Here is a 20,961-nt window from a genome sequence, read left to right on the forward strand (position 1 = left end):
GTATTTACAGTTCAGTACATCACTATAAGTAAATATCTATATAAAAACACAAAGATGCTGAAGGATTTTAATTTTAATCAATACATTTTATTATTTAAGGTGATTAAAAGGCAAAACAATGAATTGTGAATTACATTATTTATTTGTTTAACTACATTTAAAGAGTAGCTTCCCCAACACTTGCACCTGTTGCTACAACTTTAGCTACATTACTACTGTAACTATTACTTCTACTGTACTGTTAATGCCACTGCTAACACTGCTACCATGGTAACTATACTGCTGCTGAGGCTGCTGACACTGATACGACTAACTGTACTGCTGTTACTGCTGCTGGTCCAAAACAGATGACTGAGCAATACAGAAGCTCTGAAATACAACCACAATAAAACAAATACAAAAGTTTCTTGGGAGGGATCCTTTGACTGAGTTCTGTTTAAACTGTTCCATTTCCTGTGCTGGACTCATCCTAATGATTCAGTGACAGAAGCAAAGTTTCAGAATTAGGATAGTGTGTTGTGCCCTTGTACTGTCTGTGCCCTGTGGACGCTTTTCTGAACTGCCCACACTTACTACAAGTATTTGAATCCACCTTTCTTTTACTGAGACTGGCCTTGGAGGGACGCTGCTGTGGCCAAAGTATGGTTGATGGGGCAGTTGGAGCAGAGGATGTAGTCTGGGAGGGAGCAAACACAACAGGGATGGAAAGTGCTGGGAACTGTTGAACAGGAGACAGAAGAAGGGGCTTGGGGGAGAAATGAAGCTGGAGGCATGAATGTGAACAGGGCTGTAGGGATAAGAGTTGACGGACGAGGGTGGACAAAGATAGGTCCTGCAGCTGGAGGCTTTGGGTACAGCTGTCTCTGGGCAGGTAGCTCCTGAGGCACAACTGACCCAGGACACAGTGCTGGGCTCCTCTGCAGTGAAAACAGTAACGTAGGTGTGTGCATGGATGAGTGAAGAATGCTGTATACTGAATACTAACAAACCAAACAAACAAAGGGGACCATGCAGGAGCCGGGAAAGAAAGAAACTGAGCAGGCCAGCTTTAAAGGCTTCCCAGCCCAGTAGCCCAGGTGAACCTCCTCTCACTGACGACCTCCACTCTGCTCGGCTTCTTCCTGAAAGGGGAGGAGAAAAGAGACCAAGCAGACCAAGACAAAGCAAACCAAGCAGAGTAGGGAAGCAGGAGAGGTCGACACAACGAGCAAGATGAAGTAGCCTAATCTTGAGAAAATACTTAAGAGAAAAACTCCTCTGTAGCTAACAGCTTTTGAGAGCACTGGGCCAGAGGTGCTATCCTTTTTCTGTGATGAAACATTGGCAAGAAATGGGCGGGCAGGATGAGCACGTGTTTACATTGTTTTGCCTCTCCAGAGGCCTGTACTATGAAGCAGGATTTGGGGTTAGCGAGGTAACTTCAGGTTTAACCCTGGGTTTTCAGGGCTACAACGGTGGTTCACTTCTTGCGTACATCACCATGGTAACATATGCTGCAACTCTCTGCAGGTTATGAGAGAGTGTTCAGAGACTGACAAAGCCTTTTATTTTCCCAGACGATTTAATACGAGAGATATAGATTAGATATAGATTCTTGTCGGACGGACTGACTTATCTGTGTGAGCTTCTAGAGTTGTATGTTGCCAGTGCGACACATCAGAGTCGTGTACTTACAGTCCCGCAGACTGTATGCATTGCCTTGTGTTACTTTGCTACGGGTACTTTTATGTATGCTGTGGTTGATGCGGAGAACTTGAGCATTGTGCTTTTGTATACCGATATCCTACAACAGAGACTGAATAAAGCACTAAAGCCTTGTACTTGTTGTAAGATATGAAAGTAAGCCTACTTACCGCTTTGAATTATGTTTTTATATTTATTTTTTATTTGCTAAGTCTGTTTCACACCACCGGACTCTCTTTAAGACTTTTCCTTCTTTCACTGTATTTTTTCAGAGAAACCTGAATTTATTTTTCCTGCTCAAAAGGACCAGCGTTTCCCATACATAGGCTCTATTTGAACGGCCCACCTAGGTAGATTGAGACACGCCCAGGTGGATAAAATCCGAAAGAAAAAGAATTTCAATCGAGACGTGCAATTGTCATTTCATAATACACACAAAGCAGCAGACCTTCAGCCCCAAAATAGTTTATTTATCTCGACCTCTCGCACAAGGGGAACAGAAATTCTAGAGAGCGAGTTCTACCCAGAACGTTTTGGCAGTGCACCAGTGGTCTATCAGCTGTAGCATGCTAGTCGGCTTAGCCTGGTTAACCAGGTTAGTCAAACTCCTGTAGTGTCACTGCCTCCGAATATCAGAACTGGTGGATCCTCCCGTGACATTTAGATCCACTGTATGGGAGCTTTACGCTTTCCTGGTTAGCTGCAGCAAAAATGGCAGTGATGTTGCTAGGTACGCATCCTGCATCTCTGATGCGTTAAAACCCGAAAGGACGCGGTAAACTCACTGTTGACGCGTCCAGGGGACGCACCATATTTTTTCCCTGATAACACTACATTGTGAACAACAAATTGGTGTTGAAATCACAGAAATAAACAAAAGAAACCTTGCTGTCAAAAAAACTCTTTCTAATCATCTGCGCATATACTGTATCTCTCCAGCACCAAACAGGAAGCAGAAAACCAGGTAGTTACTTTGGTAACGACCGAAAAAACTCCTCAAATACCGTCTCACACACACGACAGACGGTGAATTAACAGTGTTATGAGTCTGTGTTTAATTCGGTGTGTATGTGATCCACCAACCAGCATGTATTAAAGTGAGAAATTGTAGTTTTTGAAACGTTCGTCTCTCATTCCCACAGTCTTCTCCCACCAAAATAGCACAGCTAAACAACGGATGCTGGTAGCAAGTTGAGGTGACAAAATCCAAAATGTGAAGTACATAAAGTATGTCAGTATGGAAATACAAATACAAGTTTATCTTTATGGATTATATTGATGGCAAATTGACAAGAAAGCTGTCGACATATCACGCCTTTTAGCTTGTGTTTCTAGAGTTATGTGTTTTTGCGGACACGTAAGGAATTATTAATATGTTATATTTCTTAAAGGGAGTTTGGTGTAATATTTTAATATAGCGCGCTGGGAGCTTCAGTTAAACATTATAAAATATACATACAGTATTAGCAGGTGTATTTTTTTTCTCCACTTCAGAAACACTAGGTAACTGCTAAAGTATGATAAGGTTGTTTGACTTTGACTGCGGTTAGTTATTGGTTTGATTAATGGTTTACAGTCTAATAATGTGCGTTTGTATTGATTACTGACGGTGGCTAATCAGGCTAATTATCAGCTAGTTGTACTCAGTTTCTAACGGCAGTATGCAGTAAATGGTTGCCCTTTGTGTGCATGTTTTTAAACTACTTTCCTAATTAAACATAATGTGCTTGATGGTGTTATGACTCCTGATGAAACTTGAAAGCTCAGCATTTTTGTTGCCCTTTAGCTTCCCTTTTTAACATTTATTCACCCAGATTTATTCTCTGTATAATATGACGTCTTACTGTCAGCTGCTGTGTGTCTGCAGTGTATTTACAGATTTGAGATTTTATTTATTTAATTTTCAGATATCTTTTCAACATACATGAATAACCATAATTATAACCATATAACATCAAACATGAATTTAACACTACAATTTGTCAGAAACCACAAATTTTATTGGGGACCCACTCAATTTGGGGACTCACTACATTAAACATCAACATCGCTACAATGGACAACAATTAGTGTCAAACTATGCTGACATTGTTCAACTAAAGTCGGGTATGACTGTGGAAACGCTTCAAATATGACTTTTACGACAGCATCACCTGAATGTGTCGATTAAAGGAACGAGACAAAATAGACTGAAAGGCGAGTCCGTCTCCCCACAGCTTTCAGACAGCCTCTCACTACAGATTCAGACCGTGCCAAATCAATAACTAATGCTATAGAGTGTTTATCGCTGTGGATATGCAACCATACTGGGTCGTAGAGAATACAGAATTTAAGCATATGGTCAAAGTGCTTGAGCCCTACTACAATGTGCCTTCACGTGTGCTTTTCAGTCAGTCTGTTGTGCCTGCTCTGTATAAACGAGTGCAAGCTGCAGTCGTTCAGGAATTATCAACAGGTCAGAGTCTTATGATGGATCATTACTGACATTTGTGTTATTTATTTTTTCTTATTGACAATACTCCAGTATTTGAATGCATTAACTGTTACAGTATGAATTATGGCCACTGTTGAAGTTTACATTTTTCAAAATAAATGAAAAAATGTTGTTTACTGCATTTTTTTGTTTTCCCTGCTGTACCGAAAAATGTACTAAACCATGATCCCAAACCGATGTATATAAGGAACCGTAAAATTTGTGTACCGTTAACGTTACACCCCTAGTATTGGATGCCTAAAAAAGAATGCTTTGTCGTATTTAATGTGTTAACATTAACGTTAGACATTTTATTTTAACTTAGGAGGGTAGTTGGACTGGCTAGTTAGTAATGTTAGCCTCGACACCGAACTGATCACTCTATAAAGTGATGTATTGATAAGTTAGCTAGCTAGCTAACTCAACAGCTAACTAACATTAGGTCTCTCTGATTTATTCATAAACCTTTGTTTGACTAGTTTATTACTCAACCCTCCTGTCAGACAACACGCACGCTGCACCACCCACCACCACAATTATATTCTCAACCTGTGGGAAACACTGAGGACTCCATAAAGTGAAATTAGTTGGTACTATGATAAGGCAATATGACCGTATACACCGTGAGAAGAAGGAACTTTGTCAACGATTTCTATATTATTTTTTCCCATGTACATTATTTTATTATTTTATTATTGGATTTACAGGACTGACACGTTAAAATAATAAGTACTGTCAGTTAATTCATTTACGGGATTAGCCAAAAGCTAGCATTCCCATCTGGATATTTTATATCAAAAAACAAAATTACATTTCCCAAGACAGAAGATCTTATTTATATTGACCAACCTTGGTTATTACAAAAACATATAATAGCAATAATAAGTGCTACTACTGGTCCAGCTATTAGTCATTAGTAATCGTAGCACCCCTGCTTCTGAGAGGCCAGCAGGATGCTCTCCAGCTACTAATACTTATATAGTAAAGTCTTTTATAGTCTGTTACAGCGACTACAAGTAAAGCTGAAATGTCACTAATACCACTGACACGTGCTGCTAATGCTCATATCATTACTCTTAAAACTGCCTGCATTCATTTTGAAGATCCTCTCTAGATTATATTATTTTATTTAGTTAAAATAAACATTTAAAAACATTTTACATCTTTAATCTTTTTAATACTTTTGCTTCTGCTTGTTAATCTTACTACAACTATTACTGGCACTGTTGCTACCAGTAGTAGTACCAGTACTCGCTGTAATGACTCAGTGACAGAAAGAAAAGGCCTTAAGGAGGGTCTAACCCCACCTAACCCGAACCCTTTGGCAATGTTCCATCCAAATATATGATTCCTGGTGTTCAGAATGAAATGTAAACAGGTATGGAACTAAATGTTTTTTGTGTGCTCATATCTCATACTTAACTTATCTCAAACCAGTAAGAAAATAGCTGGGAGCAAAGCAGCTAAATGAAAGTGTGTTTTATAAGTTTCAGCCACAAGAGATCAGGAGTGCAGTTTTTAAGTGGTCATACAAGCTCCAGTTGTTGATCACTTGTGGAACTACGGAGCAATGTTTTGATGACTGGGTCCCTGTTTTGTTTGTCTTGTGCTCTACTAGCATGTGCACGAGGATGCACATGTATGTGCATGAGCATGTCAGTCACACGATACACATTCCTGCCGACAGTGTCACAGTATTCCACTGATGAACACGCCAAAAAACAGCAATTACTAATAACATAATAACACATTACAGTAGTAATAACAATTACTATTACTGACCTGTTACGTAAAGGCGGATGTAAGAATGCATGTTTGAAAATATTTTAAAAAACTGCTTTGCAAATGTTTCATGAGGAAGAAATGCTTTCAACACGTTTGTTAGGCCTCAAGGAGTGTATCGTTGAGGTCCAACAAAAGTGTTTTGGTGAGATACTAAATGTGAACATTATTTGTTTGCTTACAAGAAAACCACAAGGTATCTTTAAGATCATTACACTGTCTTAACCACTGTCTATTAATTATTCCCTAAATACATCTTTATGTCCAAATGAGCATTCCCACTGATGACCAGTGATAATGACTGGGGCTGACAATGCTTGGAGCTTCTTATTAAGCCTCTTATTCTGTTATATGGCTCAGCATCCAGATGACATTCACAACTAAAAACAGCTAGAAATGAAAGCTTGGCTCAGACTTTGACAAGTTGAGCGCAGACTGTGACATTAACAAATTAAGATCATACGAACACTTTAGACCTATGCACTCCTCACCTCTTGTGGCTGAAATGAGTCTAACATTGTATCGCATTCAAACAAGGTTTGGTACAGAATGAGACATTATTTATTAACATATGCAGTGTAGGAAAACCAGTTGGAATGGACTATTGCCAGTAGACCCTCCTAAAGTCCTTTTCTTCTGTTATGAAGTCAAATTCGTATTTTTTTATTTTTGTAGAATATTTAGTTTTTTAAAGAATGTAAAGAAGGAAAATAAAGATTGCCATTACTTCCCCTGTATACATAATGGTGATTTTTTTGGAAGATTTTTTTAAATAAATCTTTTTGCTGAAGGGTGTGGTGGAGTGGAGACATCCCCACCAACTACCATTACTGACCTGTTTAAACCACTAAACCATCTAAACTGTTTGCTCTGCTGGTGAACTCATTCTAATGACTCAGTAACAGAAGTAAAGGGCTTTAGCAGCGTCTAACCCCCCCTAACCCGAACCCTTTGCAATGCTCCGTCCAAATATATGCTTCCCGTTGTTCACACACTAGTTTCATAAACTAACATTGTTGTATAGATTCTGGAAATTTGTTTTATCTTCTCATCAATTAATATACTGAGATGTAACAAATCAATTAGACATTATTAACAATAACGTTGGAGGAACAACATTAATACTAATTAATAAGGATTTGAAAAGAACATTGCCAAAAGACCCTCTTGAAGCCATTTCCTTCATATAAACTGCTGATATTATATATTTTTATTATTGTAAACAAATCTCATGAAATGACCAAAACCAATGATGCATTAGTCCGTCTCTCAGTAGTGTCTGACTTCTCTGCTCTGTATATGGTACTCCAACCCTAACCCATTGGTTCCTACTGAAGAATAAATCTTTAAAAATGAGTCACAAATATATAGTTGTGTGGGACTGACGCTAAATAAACTACAGTGTGTCTGTTACATGTCACCCAAAGAAACGGTGTGACTCATTGATGTGTTTTTAATAGTTGTTGGACAACAATGGAGCTGCTTTTAATGGAATTTGTTGGTATTAAGAAAAATATACAATATCACCAGACTTATGCTTTAAGATTTTTACCCAAAAGAGAATTGGAGGACTTACCATTACTTATGTACAGTGGATCCCTTTATATATTATTTATATAATATTTTTTAAATCAACCTTTAATAGTCACAAAAGTAAAAGAAGAAGAGGGCTTTAAGAGGGTCTAACCCTCCCTAACCCTAACCCTTTGGAAATGCTCCATCCAAATATAACAAACAACCAATAACAATCTAAAACTGGTCTATAAATTCTTGCAATTAGTTTCAACTGCCAATCAGTTCATAAACTGAGATGGAAATAAATAAAATAGACATATTCCATATTCATTATAAATAATGAATATGGAAGAACATTCCTTCTCCTGCTCTTGAGTCATTATAATAACCTAAACACGGCTTTAAAAAAGGATTTGAATGGAACATTTCCTTAAGACCCTCTTAAAGCCTTTCCTTCTTTTACAGTTTTCAAATGTCCTTATTTAAATAAAGTTTGGAAGGAAAACAAAGGACGTGGACCTATTATTACTTATATAAATCCTAACATATATACTACACTTATCAATAATTCGCCTACACACTAGTTTTTTGTTTTGTTTTTAGTTTTTAAAAGAAATGAGAAATGAGAAAAGAGTTAAAAGCCTTAAAATTACATATCTATATCCTAAACTTATCACTACTTATTTATAATTTAAACTTATCATTACTCATCTATAACCTAAACTTATAATTACGTATCTATAATCTAAAATTCACTCACTCAATTCATCACTTATCTACATCAAAAACTTATCATTTCTTATCTATAACTTATCACATCTACACCTAAACTTGTCACTTATCTATAGGGCTGCAACTAACTAATTATTTTCATTATCGATAAATCTGCCAGTTATTTCCTTGATTAATTAATTGATCGTTTGGTCTATAAAATGCCAGAAAATTGTGAAAAAAGGCCATCACATTTTTCCAAAGTGACGTCTTCAAATGTCTTGTTTTGTCCATCTAACAGTCCAAAACTCAAAGATATTCAGTTTACGACGATATAAAGCTGAAAATCCTCACATTTAAGAAGCTTGAACCAGGGAATGTTTGGCATTTTTAACTAGAAAATTACTTAAACAATTAAGCAATGATGAAAATTGTTGTCAATTAATTTTCTGGCAATCGACTCATTGATTAATCGACTGCAACTCTACTTATCTATGTCCTTAACTTATCGCTACTTAACTATATCCTAAACTTATCAGTGCTTACCTACTGTATAAGTTATTACTATTTCCTACATCTACCATTACTTATCTATATAAGCTAAATTTATCTCTTAACAATATCCTAAACTTATCATTCCTTATCTATAACCTAAACATATTGCTATATCTATATCCTAAACTTATCAATACTTTTTCTACATGCTTAAGTTTTTGGGGATTTTTTTTGCCTTTCAAAGGAGGAAATGAAAGAGTTGGAGAGAAAGATATAGAAAATCTGTAAACGGCGGTGAAATTTCCACTAATTATACTGTACCTGCTGATCCACCTAGGCCCGGCCCTTTACCTATGAAGGGTCTTACTTACATCTCCGGGCTGAGTGGAGAATCGTTCCACCATGCCAACACTTCCGCCATTACTTCCTGAACTGTAGCAGGTGGAACCCAAGGAGGCATGCGCACGGAGGGCCTGGGTCCGCTGAACACGACTTCAACGTCAAAGTACCCCTCACGTAATCTGCGGCATCTCGCCTGCAGCTCCCTCCGTCTACTCCTCCTCCTCCTTTCCCGAGCCTGTTAGAGTGATGGACAGAGGCGAAAAAGGAAGAAACAGGTCAAACTACTTCAGTAAGAAGAATGAGACGAGTCATTTGGGTTGATGGAGATCGTGGAGGTCACTCTGCCAACAGACACACCATAACTATTCACAAGTCAGTTACCTCCCCAGAAGGCAGTTCTCTGTGTGTATACAATTTAGCAGTTTGGGGTGGTCTACTCACCCGCTGCTGGACAAGGGCCTGTAGTCCTCCACGCTGTGAGCCAGAGGTGGACGGCTGGCGGCTGGAGCTCCTCTCTGGCTGGACAGGGATCACCTGTGAGCCAGAGGTGGATGGCTGGGGGCTGGAGCTCCTCTCTGGCTGGACAGGGATCACCTGTGAGCCAGAGGTGGATGGCTGGGGGTTGGAGCTCCTCTCTGGCTGGACAGGGATCACCTGTGAGCCAGAGGTGGACGGCTGGGGGCTGGAGCTCCTCTCGTTGTTGCAGGATCTTTTGTCTGCAGGCTCCTCGAGGGCTCCGGGGCTGCTCTCCTGCTCCCGCTTCCTCTTGTTTTTGTCCTGTTAGAGAGATGGAGAGAGGGTAAAAAGAAGGAATTAAGTCAACCTTGTTCAATTAAATGTCTTTCAGACTGATGCAGTTAGTTAGATAAATCTATGTCTGGCGTCAAACTGAAAGCATCTACAAAATAGGACAGAGTAGTAACTGATATCATCCATTTGTAATGTTCACAGCTTTCCAGAAGTTACTTTTGTGGTGTACCCACACTCCCTCAGTTTGTCTAGTCTGATTCTTCAGATAGGGATTTCCCAGAACCACTTAAAACAACCTCAGAGAAGGAAATTCTCTGTGCTGTATACATGTGGCATCTTGTTACGGGTAAAAAGTATTTACTTAATTTTTGTGACAACAACCAAGTCAACATCAAGCTCTGCTTTTTCCGATTCATGTTTTCTGTCATTAGCTAGTTTCTATAACTTTTGTTTTCTGTTGTTGATGTTGTTTTTGTTGCTGCTGACAAATTAACTCATTTCATTTAAAACCCTTTCTTAAAGAACAAAAAGTGATCTTTTTGGATTTTTTAAAATTGAGACAGGATCTGCTATCAGATTAAAATGGAAAATATATTCTACAAACCTTTGTTATATTATAAAATTTTAAGATTGTTAATTATTTTGACCTCATAGATTTAAGGTATATCACTCGACATTGACTCCTTTTAACTTTTAAAACTCTGAAACAAAGCAGGTCTCTAGACAAATGATCTGTACAGTATCTGGAGCATTTGTCTCTTCTTCAGAAATTCAGATTAAATATAATTTACCTGGAAATGACGTATTCAAATCTTTGTTTAGTAGAGTATGTATATAAATGCTTTCAGGACTTTGAGACTTTCAAAGGCTCTACTCTTAACAACTACCTTTGGTCCTCACCAGACACTACAAAGCAAATATTCTATAAATATATGATTATTCAGTCTATTAACAGTCTCAACTCCTCGCTAATAAAAATGAAATATGAGTTGCATTTCCCGCTGCACTGATAAGTACTGAAGATGTTGACTTACAGTATTGTGCAGGATTGTGCAGTATGCAGTATTTTATTTGCCCCAAACCTTGTTTACAAAAGTACAAAATTTCCCTTGTTCAGTTCATTTACTTCCATGATTATTTCTGGCATTGTAAAATTTCTGTTATTTAAGGAATAGTGAAGTCTTAGCTAGGTTTGTTATTTAGCCAAATTCTGAATTCCGGTTTTCTAACTTAGCTAAAAGGTACACATGCGACTAATAAAAAGCGCTTGTAAATACTTTAAAAGGGTTTAAAGATTTTACTTTTGTTGTTTTTTGGCCAATTTGAATCATTTACACTGAAATCTGATAGTTATTTCCATTAAATTCATGAATTTGAACTTTCGACTCTCACCAGCTAGCTAGCTAACATTAATGTTAAAGTTAGCTAACAAGCTAATTACTAACAAAGAAAGCTTCGAATTTAAAAAAAAAAACTTTAAAAGGCTTTGAAATTACTTTAAAGGATTCATATTCTTACCTTTTCCATGTCGAAGTCGTAAAACAACTGAACTGAGGTCAGTTGCTGGTCCTTTGAGGTTCTGCTGGCGGTTGGTGGTTTGTGTAGCCACTAGCTAGCAAGTTGTCTCTTTCCAGTACTGAGCCTGTCAGAGCGACTGTCTCTCTCCAAGTTCACGAGTGAAATGGTGACGAAGACGAGGCCATTCGATATAAATATGCAACCCATAGCAACCATAGAATCCTAAGTCATCTCGTCATTAGGCATGCCGGTATTTACAGTTTTTTAATGAAAGAAATGTTTAATTAGATTTATTTTAGTTCAGTGGTTAATGTTTTATCTTATCTTATGTCCTTTAACTAAACTTGAAGCAGAACCTGACAAATGTCCATGATGTGACTGCAGCTTCAGCAACAGATTAATGGTCTCTCTCAGCCAGATTTAAGAGATGGCAGCTAAATGGAAATCCAAGAGCGACACACAGTGGAAACATCTAGTTCGCTGACAAAGTTGTTGGCTGTAGCCCTTTAGTTTGTCAAAGATGTGGTTAGCCATTTCAGATAAACTGCGCTGGATCTTAAGTGAACAAATTTGAATTCAAATGTTCGTAACTTATCTGACATGTAGCAAGTTTATCGATGTTAGATGGGTCGTAAATATATTGATGAAATGGAGAAATAAATAAATATATTAATAAATTGACAATGAAATATATAAATAAGTGATGAAATATATTAATACGAAATTAAATTAAAAAATAAATATCAAATGAAAAAAATAAATACCCCCTAATTAAATAAATACATACATATATATCCTAAGAAATCAGCATCTACTGAAATAAATAAATGTGTTTATTAGTAGGCCTATTTCACTGCGGGTGGGTTTTTTTTTTTCTTCTTCTTTTATTTATTTCATGGTGTATTTATTCCAGGATGATACTTGCTTGTCAACCAGCCTCTGAGGGCTGGACCAGACACAGGACTAACTGTAATCGCTTTGATGATTCTCTGACTTTTCATCTAGCGCCATCATCAGGTCAAATTTCAATTGGTCCAATACTTTGCTTTACAACACATACCTGCAAAACTGCTGACATTCCCATCATCCTCAGCTGTACTTTGTCTTTACTACTAATTCACAAATGCACATCTATGCCTAAGTGCAGCCACACAGGGCTGATAGCATGGCTGTAGACTCTTAGTTATGTTTAAATATCACTGTCAGATACGCTGAGCCTTCTCATGTTTACAAAACCACCAGATGTTGGTTTGGTATGAATCAGAGGTTTTAAATTTCGAATAGAAAGCGTTTATTGAAATAAAATACAAACATCTTTAAAATTACCGACATGTTTCGGTGTACTTTATCTTTTTTTGACGAGTGATACAATAGACATTATAAAGTTTAAATTCACCTTTATAGTAAAATAAATAAGTAAAAACGGTGCAATTTATCATTGTAGCTGCATTTGGTTCATTTCCACTAGTGTCCTTTTACAAAAAAAAGTAGCTATAAATGTTCTGGTCATATATCATCAAAATAAGATTCAGCTTCATTATAACAAATCTCTCTCTTTTATTTTTCTATTTACAGTCACCACATCCCTACTCTGCAGAACCTGTGAATCAACCAAACGTGACTGATAACAAAATAGTGACTGATTTGAATGCTGTGGTCGAAATCAGAGCCATTTGCAACGCGGTGTTAAAGTGTGCAAAGTTTACATCTTATCAGCTAGATAATAACATGTGGATCTTATCGAGACAGAGACTTCACTGTTGTCTAATCATTACTAGTGCATGTTAGCAGAGCAAACACAAAATCCCTTTCACAACAGAATAAACTGACGAGCAAAGAAATCAAATATAAAGATCCAAGTTCAGTGTCTCTTGGTGTCATTTACAGTCTGTAATGGGTTATTTCATATTGACAATGTCTCTCTCACTGGTTCTTTAGATGACGAGGCGATGGTGCGGTCATAGATAGTGGAGAGCGACACATCTGTACCAGTGTTTGAAAGTCCGTTGTTGCCTGCGGGTCCCTCTCTGATGGGCCTGCTGTTCTTTCGGAAAGAGTTCCTGATCCCATTGGAGAAGCGGTCGGACACACGCCTCACCACCCGGCTGAGTCCACGGTTCTTCAGCTTGATGAGGCCCACGTCGTCCTCCAGCTCCTCGGGTGGCACATCGATGTTCCCGGAGTACCAGAACACCCACCAGATCAGGCTGAGGAAGATGATGATAGCCCCCATGTAGATGAACAAATCGTGGATAACCAGCCCGCCAAACACCCCCACCATCATGATGAAGACGCCGAGTATGTCGTGGGCCACTGCGAACCAGAACGAGCATTTGCAGCGGCCAACTCCTCCATACTTTATCTCCATGACTGGCTCTACCTGTACAGATGTTGACATGGTGGCAGTGGAGATCCTCCAAAACAGAAACAGTCTGTCTTTTCCCAGAGTTAATCCAGATGTGGGAAGTCAAAAGCAACAGGTGATGGCAGTTGATGTAACTGCAGGACAGTGAAGTGTAATCCTCACTGACTGACAGAAACACATGAAACAACCTGCAGTGACATTGGTCAAAGTACAATGTACAGCAGTTATCAGGAATAACCACAGCAGCTTTGTGACAGAGGAAACAGTTGCATCATCATCACTGACAAAAATAGTGTTTCCACTTTCACACAGTCATTTCGATCTTCAATTCAAGCCTCCCAGCTGTACCGTTTACGCCTCTGCTTCTCTTTCAGTATGGGGATCCAAACCAGCCCCATCACCACAAACATCAGCCCTATGGAGAGGCAGGCTGAGGCCACGGAGCGGGATGCTTCAGTCACCCCCAGTGACTGGAGCAGGAAGAGGAGTCCGCCTGCAGCAGACATCAGAGATCCCATCACCATCACGATGATGGGTTTGTGGAGGTAGGCCCAGCCTGGGACCACTGCAGCGCCTGTGTGAGGGTCCGGACACAGGCTTTGACTCCCAGAGTCATCTGGAAATGAAGTTTCACCAATTGCTTCCATGGTTGCTCCACAGAAAAATGCCTGGTACCGCTTTGTTTCTCCCCTCTGAGAACCTTTAACACATGAATAATTGAAACACTAGCCACTGAGGATCCATAGCTCCCCGACTTTCTTTCTTATTTGTCTTGAGCCGTCCTTTCTCCTCAGCCAGTCCCTGTTGAAATCAATGCAGCCACCTCCCAACAGTCATATGAAGGAGCTATATCACCTGTATGATCAATAAGAGTGTGTCTGCATGATGCATCTCTCATTTTCCTGCCCAGTAACCCGTGAACACACTGTAATTCCAGATGGCCCACCACACCCACATGGCAGAGGGAGGGCTTGGATGAATAGACAGACCCAGCCCACCTGTTGACAACAATATCATCACCACTGATTGGCTGGCCACTTAGTGATCATCCTGTTCCTCCAAAACAAATATACTATGTATTGAAATGTAGGAAATTCATATTTTAATGTCACAGATCAGCTTTGTGTGTAGAATGTATGTTTGGCATCTTCAGTACAAAGGCCTCATAGGGGATGTAACTGTGCCCACATAGCATTATTGTGTGCGAATAGCAGGCAGCAGCACAAGCCCGGGTATAATCTCCTTAACAATAGGCATGTCATCCGATACAGCTGGCAGCTTATACATGGGCAACTCTGATGGCTGAATTCACCGTGAGCAAACAGTTCTCAAGGCAAATGCACTTTGCACAGTAAATATTAACTGTTTAAACACCTTTTGTGTACGACATGTATGAATTCTGTATAGCCTGATGGTAATGCTCCTGGGTAATGATCTTAAAATGAAACACTGCTTACTTGAAACCAAGTGCTGCAGATGTAAAAGGGCAGAACAGTTTTCTGGTGTTGAAAGAACCTCAAATAGAGGGTGCAAACTAATTCTTCTGTCACAAAAGCTAAAAACTTCATAACTGTTTTTCTATTCATGTTCAGCGAGTCATGATGTGTTGACTCCCATTATGAGAAATGCATTCATGGAGCATCTAAAATAGAGTGGGTGTTACTTTAAATTTGCTTGAATCATTAATGATTGACTCAATCTCTATGATGTCTTCCATTCTCACAAGAATGAGTTTTCCTGGGGAATGTCAAAAAGAGGAAATGTAAAAGGTTTAAGAAAGTAATATTTTCCTTTTGTTAAGTCAAGAATAATACTTAAATTCCCTGCAGAATTTCAATGTCCCATTCAAAAAAAGTGAACAAAAACAGTCTAGAAATCACCACTTTTACTAGATATGAATAGTCACTGGCCAAACCATCATAAGCATTTTATAGGTGTTTTTCACACACATTTTGACATAGCAGGAAAACCACAGGTATAATCAATATCATTAAGGGCTGCACTCCATTTAGCTTTACTAGTATCAGGGTCCCTGCAACTATGTATGATGGCTCACTGCCATGGCTTACACATACACTTAAATGAAACAGAGCCATCGTTAACAAAATTAGGGCTAGTTTAAGGCTTTTCCTGCTATGATAAAAATGTCTGCTGGGAAAAGGGCCTAATGTTACAAAGAATTCAGAGAACACAACATAGCCACAGATTTCAAATAACAAAATTTATAATCTGATTCATTCAAGCAAAAAAAAAAAAACAAAGACAAAACAGACTGAATATATTGACCATTCTATGAAAGATCTGGTCCTGTGTACTGTGTAAAATGTCCATGTTGAGAAGGTAATGTGCAAAGGTGCTCTGCTGAGAATCATTTCACTTTAGGCACTTTCCTTTTTACTTTGGAGTCAGTCTTGCCGGCCTTCTTGGTCCGTTTGCTCTGTGCCTTTTTTCCTTTCTTCAATACAGCAGGTTTGGGTGCTTTCTCCAGCTGCTTCTTTTTGGATGGCTTCTACAAGAAAGAAAGGCAATGAGGGTCTACAGTGCACTTAATTAAGACGCAACTCTACCTGAATTTTCCCCAAATGTCAGTTGAAATATTAAAATTAGTTAAAGTATTTCAATCTAGCAGCTGTGAGTATTACTGACCTCCAGTTTAGGCTTTTTGCTAGGTGTTGCTATGGGAACAAGCTGTGGGATTTCTTCCTCTCCCTCCACAGTGGTATCTGTTTGCTTTATGTCCTCTGTCTTGTTCTTTTTTGCCTGCTTTTTGGCTGCAGCTCCCTGAAATTCACAAACCCATGAGGTGGTTATTTTACACTTTGTTTCAGCAAATCTGACACAGGATGAACATTTGAGTACAAACTTGTTCCCACCTCTTTCTTGGGAGTCTGAGCATGTTTCCCTGCCTCCTCCAGCACGCTGAGGTGGCTCAGGTCTGACGTGAAGATGGGCAGGGCCACTGACGTTTGACTCTTTATATGGATGAGCTTCATGACTGGTCCTTTCTGTAAACAGTATTGCAAATATAATACATAATCGGGAAAAAGGCTAAGTAATTTTATTTCTATTACAGAGTCTGGGCTGGCCAAAAGTTAAAATCGCTGTACAAGCTCTAAAGCAACAAAGAAACTGAACATGTAATATGCTGCAAAGCACTAACTCCCAATAAGTAGCAACACCAAGTTGTCCATCTCGCCAAACCAACCCTAATGAAAACACAAGACAACTCTCTGGGCAGCTAGACTCACCGTGCGTAGTTTGGCCACTGCTGTCTGGACAGCAGCCTCGATGTTTTCCGTCACCTCATCTGCAGTCATGCCGGAGTGGGCAACACGTGCCATGCTACAATACAGGCCAATCATGTAAGATAATGCAGGGTTACTATGTGAAATTCTAAGGTGACGCTGTAAACAGCAGCAATACTAGTAGTATAAATGCAGGTATTTTTGTATTTCATGTGAACATTACATATTGTGTATCAAAGTTGTAGAGACAGGCTCCACAAGAAGAGGAGGTCCATCTGGATTTACATTGAATCTCTATGGCACCAGCAATTGCCCGTATCAAACACTTAACAGAATTGACAGGGCTGTTGAGAGGTGCTATTCATTTTAACACAAGACATGAAAACATTCTGTGAAACTCTAATTGTTTTGTTTGCTATCTTTTTGAAGCAATGCTAAGGACAATACGTTTTCCTAAAGCTGAAAAAAGGTTGGTTTCACAGAAAACTGATTAAAGCAGTTTCAGATTTTATTAGGCACACAAAGAGCAGTAGAGCAAATCTCACCAGCAGCAGCCCTTGTTGGTAACCTTCAAGCTAGTGCCCTGGATGACTCTGTGGATGTCTTTGGCCAGTTGTTTGCTCTGCAGGTTTACAGCTAGCGGCTCTCTGGTAAGACAGAAATAGGGTAAGAATGCATGTAGTGCAGCTACAGAACCACCCATTACAAAGAAACACAAAACCCTGTTTAAAGAACATAAATATGCAGATTTGTAGAAAAACCTCATAGTTTGGTACCAAATGTGTAAAATAAGTTGTGAGCAAGGTACGCAGGAATTAACATTATAACAGTCTCCACTATCTGATGTAGGGGTGCCTTTTGAAGTTATATATTTATAATTATATATGTAGAACAAAGAGTTACTGGAACTTGTAACAACTGTATTCAGTTGTTTTTAAATCCAATTTCATGCATTTTCCTCACACAGAATGCACTACAACTACAAAGGGCCCGTCCCCCCCTCATTGTGCCTCATTAATAACATTCCAATGATCAGCATTGTCATAGTAATATAAATTTCCAATACCACTGTGACAGCCAAATTCAGTAATAGTGTCATCGTGTTACACAAGCAGAAACACCATTTTACTGTCACCCCAATGGGCTGTACATGCATGAATGGGACATAAAGAAACTGTTTTGAAAAGAAAAGTTGGACTTTTAACATTGGACTGCAGGACAGCAAAACCAAAAAGGTGGCATTGTGCTGAAGATATTAGAAGGCAAAACATCTGATAACACTTAGAAAAGGTCTTACTTTTTCCTCTGGTAGAAATGTTTCCCAAGGTGGGATGGCAGTAACCGGCGTATGCGGTCGTCAGAAAGGAACATGTCAAAGTTCCCCAGCAGCCGGCGCTTGGCTTCATACGGTTTGTACTCCGTCCTCAGGACCTTGTATGGGATGATCTGCTCCGGATACAAGGATGCATCATGATTATGGGTACCATCAACAGCAGGTCTTAATGTAGACCAACCTTCTTGGCTGGTAAAACACTAGTGTTCTGTAAGATTTAGGACTTACCAGCTGCCACTGTGGCTAGTAAACCAACTTTGCTATCATGAATGTATATAATATTTATTATACTCCACTGTGCATTTATTCATACTGAGTAATGTATTTGGTGTAAGGACTATTGTCCAGTAGATACCTCAGTGATGTTTTTGACTCCCTTCTCCGCCAGCAGCTTCTTATAAAACCTCTGGGTCTGTTCTGCGGTCATGTTGGGCTCATCTCTGGTGAAGAGGCAAACTTCGTCTATGTCAGACCGCTGGCCATGAGGCAAGGGACTGAGGGCGGAATGAAACGTCAATATCAATCAAGTCGGTTCAGATGTGAGCTAATAACTGCTACAGAAGAACTACAGGTCAAACATGACGGCAGCTTTATGATCCTGTCTGGTGGACTCACATGCGGATGGTCTGTGCCTCTTTGGGGATCTTCCAGAGGGTGAAGAGCAGGCTGATCTGCTGAGTCTCGTCCAGGAACAAGGAGTCACTGGTCGACTTGGTTTTCAGGAAAGCCTGCAAAGCCTGGACGGCCTTTTTCACCTGACAAGAGACATTAAAGTTATAAAAAGTATATACAAACTCCAGCTTTTTTTTCCAGCGGTCTAGAGATTCACACTTGTTACTGTACCACGGTGAATTAGCTTCGTTGCTAAACCAGTCAGCAAGCAAACAAGATGGCTAATGCTAGCTATCTTATAACTGCTGTCGACTCATAGCCAAAATACTTGATCACACTCACGTAAACCTCTATTAACCGACATGCTATTTATAAAGACTGTATATGTACAGCAGCAAAAATGCAGTTTTTACCTGTGCCCGGTCTAACACATTTTCTCTTTCCTCAGCCATGCTGTCTGCTTCACGTGCGAACCGTAGCCACGCATGCGCAACTGGCGTACTCAACGTCACGTAAAACCAAACAAACTTTATTTGTACTCTGAACTCTGAACACCCAGGGAAGTTGCCTCCATACAAGAAGCTCTCAATTTAAGTTATGATGATGGTTTGATATTGCAGTAGGGCAGCCCAAAAGGGTCAAAAGGCACTTTACATTACAGCTCGGTAATAACATGGTTATAGTGGGGTGATAGTTTGATAAAAAAAGAGGTAATAATTACGTAATGCCATGTAATTACCAAAGTAATAACCAGGTAATAGCTTGGTACTAACAATGGGTATATCTGTGTAATATTAGTCTGAGATTTATGTAACAGGGTAATAATGAGGAAACACATTTAAAGATAGCAACGAGGCAAAACTATTTAGTAATAGTATAGTAATATTTTGGTAACAATATGGTAACCTGCTAAGAATAAAATGGTTAAATCAGTGCAATCTTTGGATTAAACTAGAATTACCGCAGGTAAAATAGGTACACATATACTCTGGACTGGACTGAGAATGCAAAATGGCCCTGGACTTTTTGACTCAGACCGGCCCACCGGTCTAAAATCTAATCATCTAAAATGCTGTGACTTGTTACCTGGAAACACCTGTGGTAGTTTCTGTGTAATAACCATGTATCAGGTCTGCAAAATGCTAAACTACCTGTTTCTATTTAATGCATCATTACTTTCAACTAAACACATTTGGTACTGTTGATGCTTTGTACATATTTAACATTTCAAACTTGAAAGGAATGCCTTTTATGAATGTATGTATTTTTTATTGGGCTATTCACCATTGTTACCTTCTTACCTTACATAACATGAATGGATGATTTGGATACAAACAAACAGCAAAATCACGGCAACCTCAGCCACATCTGAAAATAACTAAATGAAAATATAACAGTTTTGGTGCAGCATTTCAGTTAAAATTACAATCATTTTCTCAAAAAGTTAAAACAAGCAAACAAAACAAATCCCATCACCACCTAGTTGCCTTTGACTTTGTAAGAGATGGGCAAGAACTCTCTCTTCATTTTCTTCTTTTCTATTCTTGCTCTAAAAGCTGGCTCACCGTCAAGGAAAACCTTCATGTCTTTTGAAAATTTTAGGAGAGAGCCACTTGTAAAGGGTGGAACCTTAGCTTTCTCCTCCCTGTCAGCTGCCAAACGCATCCCTGCAATCACAGCAGTATAGGCGATAGTGTTTCAATCCACGCTGTGTTTACACAGAAACTACCACCAAGTGTTTCCAGGTAATCATTATGCCTCTTTACCATGAAATTAAATAGAAATAGATTTAGCATTTTGCAGCCTTGATTCATGGTTATTACACAGAAAATACCACAAGTGTTTCCAGGTAACATAACACAGCAATAACCATATAATTTGTACAGTATTGAAACAAAGGGGAATGTTTGGAACATAAGGGAGGACAAATTTCAGTATTATAATATGGTAATTACCAATTTTGACTTCCAAGAATTCTCATGTGATTTTGAAGGTACTATGCTGATAGTAGCCTATAATATTGTGAAAACATCAACCTATATTACCTCATTGTTATGAGGTAATTACCCCATTAATGTCACCATATTACCATTTTTTAAATCCAAATATTGCACTCTTTTCTTCGGCTTTTAATTGT

General features: G+C 38.9%; 3 protein-coding genes and 1 non-coding gene across 5 annotated transcripts; all 4 read right to left on the reverse strand.

Moving 5' to 3' along the window:
• Nucleotides 1–102: 102 nt before the first annotated feature.
• On the reverse strand, nucleotides 103–11,803 carry LOC122867734. 2 transcript variants are annotated; one of them, XM_044178895.1, is made up of 5 exons: nucleotides 11,270–11,803; nucleotides 9,443–9,778; nucleotides 9,031–9,236; nucleotides 574–676; nucleotides 103–469 (listed from the first exon to the last, which is right to left on the reverse strand). In XM_044178895.1, the coding sequence occupies exons 1-5, from the start codon at nucleotides 11,276–11,278 to the stop codon at nucleotides 437–439; spliced, it is 687 nt and encodes a 228-aa protein (XP_044034830.1). In that variant the 5' UTR covers nucleotides 11,279–11,803; the 3' UTR covers nucleotides 103–436. The 2 variants fall into 2 exon arrangements, with proteins under 2 accessions (XP_044034830.1, XP_044034829.1); XM_044178894.1 differs by having other exon boundaries at nucleotides 103–676; nucleotides 11,270–11,792.
• Nucleotides 11,804–12,542: 739 nt separating this feature from the next.
• Nucleotides 12,543–13,960, reverse strand: LOC122867735 (transmembrane protein 238-like). Its single transcript, XM_044178896.1, has one exon. The coding sequence runs from the start codon at nucleotides 13,665–13,667 to the stop codon at nucleotides 13,173–13,175; it is 495 nt and encodes a 164-aa protein (XP_044034831.1). The 5' UTR covers nucleotides 13,668–13,960; the 3' UTR covers nucleotides 12,543–13,172.
• A 1,544-nt stretch (nucleotides 13,961–15,504) lies between these two features.
• On the reverse strand, nucleotides 15,505–19,392 carry rsl1d1 (ribosomal L1 domain containing 1). Its single transcript, XM_044178893.1, has 9 exons — nucleotides 19,238–19,392; nucleotides 18,828–18,967; nucleotides 18,568–18,706; nucleotides 18,177–18,325; nucleotides 17,425–17,526; nucleotides 16,883–16,976; nucleotides 16,508–16,639; nucleotides 16,281–16,415; nucleotides 15,505–16,143 (listed from the first exon to the last, which is right to left on the reverse strand). Exons 1-9 carry the CDS (start codon nucleotides 19,274–19,276, stop codon nucleotides 16,003–16,005), a joined length of 1,071 nt encoding a protein of 356 aa, XP_044034828.1. The 5' UTR covers nucleotides 19,277–19,392; the 3' UTR covers nucleotides 15,505–16,002.
• LOC122868254 lies at nucleotides 17,106–17,237 on the reverse strand. The gene has a single exon (XR_006376074.1). It is a non-coding gene; the product is annotated as a small nucleolar RNA SNORA55 (small nucleolar RNA).
• Nucleotides 19,393–20,961: the final 1,569 nt, after the last annotated feature.

This window comes from Siniperca chuatsi, linkage group LG20, assembly GCF_020085105.1.
Source record: "Siniperca chuatsi isolate FFG_IHB_CAS linkage group LG20, ASM2008510v1, whole genome shotgun sequence".
NCBI classification, from domain to species: Eukaryota; Metazoa; Chordata; class Actinopteri; order Centrarchiformes; family Sinipercidae; genus Siniperca; species Siniperca chuatsi.